This window comes from Vicia villosa, linkage group LG7 (assembly GCF_029867415.1).
Source record: "Vicia villosa cultivar HV-30 ecotype Madison, WI linkage group LG7, Vvil1.0, whole genome shotgun sequence".
Lineage (NCBI taxonomy): Eukaryota > Viridiplantae > Streptophyta > Magnoliopsida > Fabales > Fabaceae > Vicia > Vicia villosa.
Window position 1 is genome coordinate 16,379,528 of NC_081186.1, and position 2,803 is coordinate 16,382,330.

The 2,803-nt window shown below is 38.8% G+C and overlaps 1 protein-coding gene across 1 annotated transcript; it reads left to right on the forward strand.

The window, feature by feature from the left end:
• The first annotated feature begins 232 nt into the window (after positions 1–232).
• LOC131618704 (uncharacterized) lies at positions 233–837 on the forward strand. The gene is made up of 2 exons (XM_058889871.1): positions 233–664; positions 760–837. The coding sequence occupies exons 1-2, from the start codon at positions 233–235 to the stop codon at positions 835–837; spliced, it is 510 nt and encodes a 169-aa protein (XP_058745854.1).
• The last annotated feature ends 1,966 nt before the right edge of the window (positions 838–2,803 follow it).

A 2,803-nucleotide genomic window follows, 5' to 3' on the forward strand; every position in this document is an offset into this window, starting at 1 on the left:
TACTGCTGATGCCATGAGGTGTTACCGTTGTGGTGAGCTTGGACATACGACAGCTGCTTGGAAACATAAGTAGATGGTTTGTTTCAACTGTGGTGAAGAGGGACACATTAGAAGTAAGTGTCATAAGCCCAAGAAGGAGAAAGCTAGTGGAAAGGTGTTTGCCTTGTCGGGAACTCAGACCACTAGTGAGGATGCACTCATCAGAGGTACATGTTTCATTAATAGCAGTTCTATGATTACTATTATTGATATTGGTGCTACTCTTTTCTTTATCTCTTCTGATTGTATTGAAAGACCGGGTCTTGTGTTGTATGCTATGAACAGAGAGATGGTTGTCGATACTCCAGCAATGGGATCGATAACTACTTCTATTGTTTATTTAAAGTGTCCCGTGTTGATTTTAGACAGAGACTTTGTTGTTGATTTTGTTTGCTTTCCATTGAGAGGTTTATATGTGATCTTAGGTATGAACTGGTTAGAGCATAACCATGTTCACATTGATTGTTTTGACAAGTCGGTGAGGTTTTCTACTCTTGAAGAGGAAGGTGTTGAGTTGTTGTCTGCTAGACAGTTGCACAAGTTGATGAAAGAAGAAGTGCAAGTGTTTACTTTGGTTGCATCGATATCTATTGAGAATCAAGCGATAATAGATGAGTTGAAGGTGGTGTGTGAATTTCCTGAAGTTTTACCTGATGAAATTCCTGATGTGCCGCTTGAGAAAGAAGTCGAGTTCTCTATTGATCTTGTACCTGGTACTAGACTTGTGTCTATGGCACCGTACATGATGTCCGCATTAGAGTTTTCAGAGTTGAAGAAGAAATTGGAAGAATTGCTTGAGAAGAAGTTCGTGAGACCTAGTGTGTCGCCATGGGGAGCTCCAGTGTTGTTGGTCAAGAAGAAAGATGGAATTATGAGACTTTGTATTGATTATCGTCAATTGAATAAGGTGACCATGAAGAACAAGTATCAACTTCCAAGAATTGATGACTTGATGGATCAATTGGTTGATGCTCGTGTGTTTAGTAAGATTGATTTGAGGTCGGGTTACCATTAGATTAAAGTGAAAGATGAGGATATGCAGAAGACGGCTTTTAGAACACGTTATGGACTTTATGAGTATTCCAGGATGCCCTTCGGTGTTACTAATGCACCGAGAGAATTTATGGAGTACATGACCCGTATTTTTCATGAGTATCTAGAGCAGTTTGTTGTGGTGTTCATTGATGACATTTTGATTTACTCTAAATCAGAATCAGATTATGATGAGCATTTGAAGTTGTTATTGCGAGTCTTAAAAGAGAAGAAGGTGTATGCTAAGTTGTCCAAGTGTGAGTTCTGGTTGAAAGAAGTTAGTTTTCTTGGTCATGTTATTTCTTGTGATGGCATTGTTGTGGATCCGTCTAAAGTTGATGTCGTGTTGAGATGGGAAATTCCTAAGTCGGCTACCGAGATTCGAAGCTTTTTGGGATTAGCCGATTAATATAGAAGTTTCATTGAAGGATTCTCTAAGCTGGCACTAACTTTGACGAAATTGAAATAAAAGGGTAAGGCTTTTATATGGGATCTTCAATGTGAAGAGAGTTTTACCGATTTGAAGAAGAGGTTGACGTCTGCACCGATTTTGATATTGCCTAATCCAGAAGAATCGTTTGTGATTTATTGTGATGCTTCTAAGATGGAATTAGGAGGTGTGTTCATTTGCAGAATGAAAAAGGTGTTGCTTATGTGTTGAGACAGTTGAGAGTTCATGAGAAGAACTATCCTACGTATGACTTGGAGCTTGCTGTTGTTGTGTTTGTGTTGATAATTTGGAGGCATTATCTTTATGGTTCAAGATTTGAATTGTTTAGCGACCATAAGAGTTTGAAGTATTTGTTTGATCAAAAGGAATTCAATATGAGGCAACGAAGGTGGTTAGAGTTGTTGAAATACTATGATTTTGGTTTGAATTATCATTTAGGAAAAGCTGATGTTGTGGCCGATGCTTTGAGTCTGAAGACTTTGCATATGTCGACGATGATGGTTAAGGAGTTGGAATTGATTGAGCAATTCAGAGATATGAGTGTGGTGTGTGAAGTGACACCTAAGAGTGTTAGATTGGGTATGCTTAAGATTAACAATGATTTTTTGGATAGTATCAGAGAGGCTCAGAAGTTGGATGTGAAATTGGTAGATTCGATGGTTGGTGATCGGTCACCATTTCTACATAAATTCTATCATGCATTCAGTCTTAATCAATCAATTTGGTAACACTTTGGTTTGAATTCTATTGTTATTTCTTCAGTATTTTATGTGTGTTTGATTTCTTGGGCACTATGTTTACTTTGATTTATTTTGATGCATTTGATGTTTTCTTACTGTTAGTGTGCATGTTTCAAATTTGGTTAAAAGTCTAAGGCAAGATGCAAGGATGGATGGAGAGCACAAAGTGAAAAGATGGAAATTTGAAGTTTTGAAGTCCTGACACGACCCGTGTCTCCTGACATAGCCCGTGTCAGAAAGTATCTCCCTCTCCATACAAAAATCAGGGACTTGACATGGGGGGCCGTGTTTCCTGACACGGCCCGTGTCAGGATGGGTGAAGCTAAAATAAAAAAAGGGGAATGGAAGCAACACGGCCTGTGCTGCCTTGCACGGCCAGTGTTGCTGGGAACGAGAAATCTTCCAATTTTAGGGCTTTTTCACTACAACTCCACTTTGGGGGCACTTTAGACATTCCATTTTATTGAGATTTGTACCTAGACTATTTAGTTGAGTTTTGGAGTTGTTTTTGGGGACTTTTGCATCATACGATAGAAAATCA

Coding starts and splice junctions, on each gene's coding strand:
- LOC131618704 (XM_058889871.1), top strand. CDS start 233: ATGATTACTATTATTGATATTGGTGCTACTCTTTTCTTTATCTCTTCT. Junction 665..759: donor TAATAGATGAGTTGAAGGTG/GTGTGTGAATTT, acceptor ACCTGGTACTAG/ACTTGTGTCTATGGCACCGT.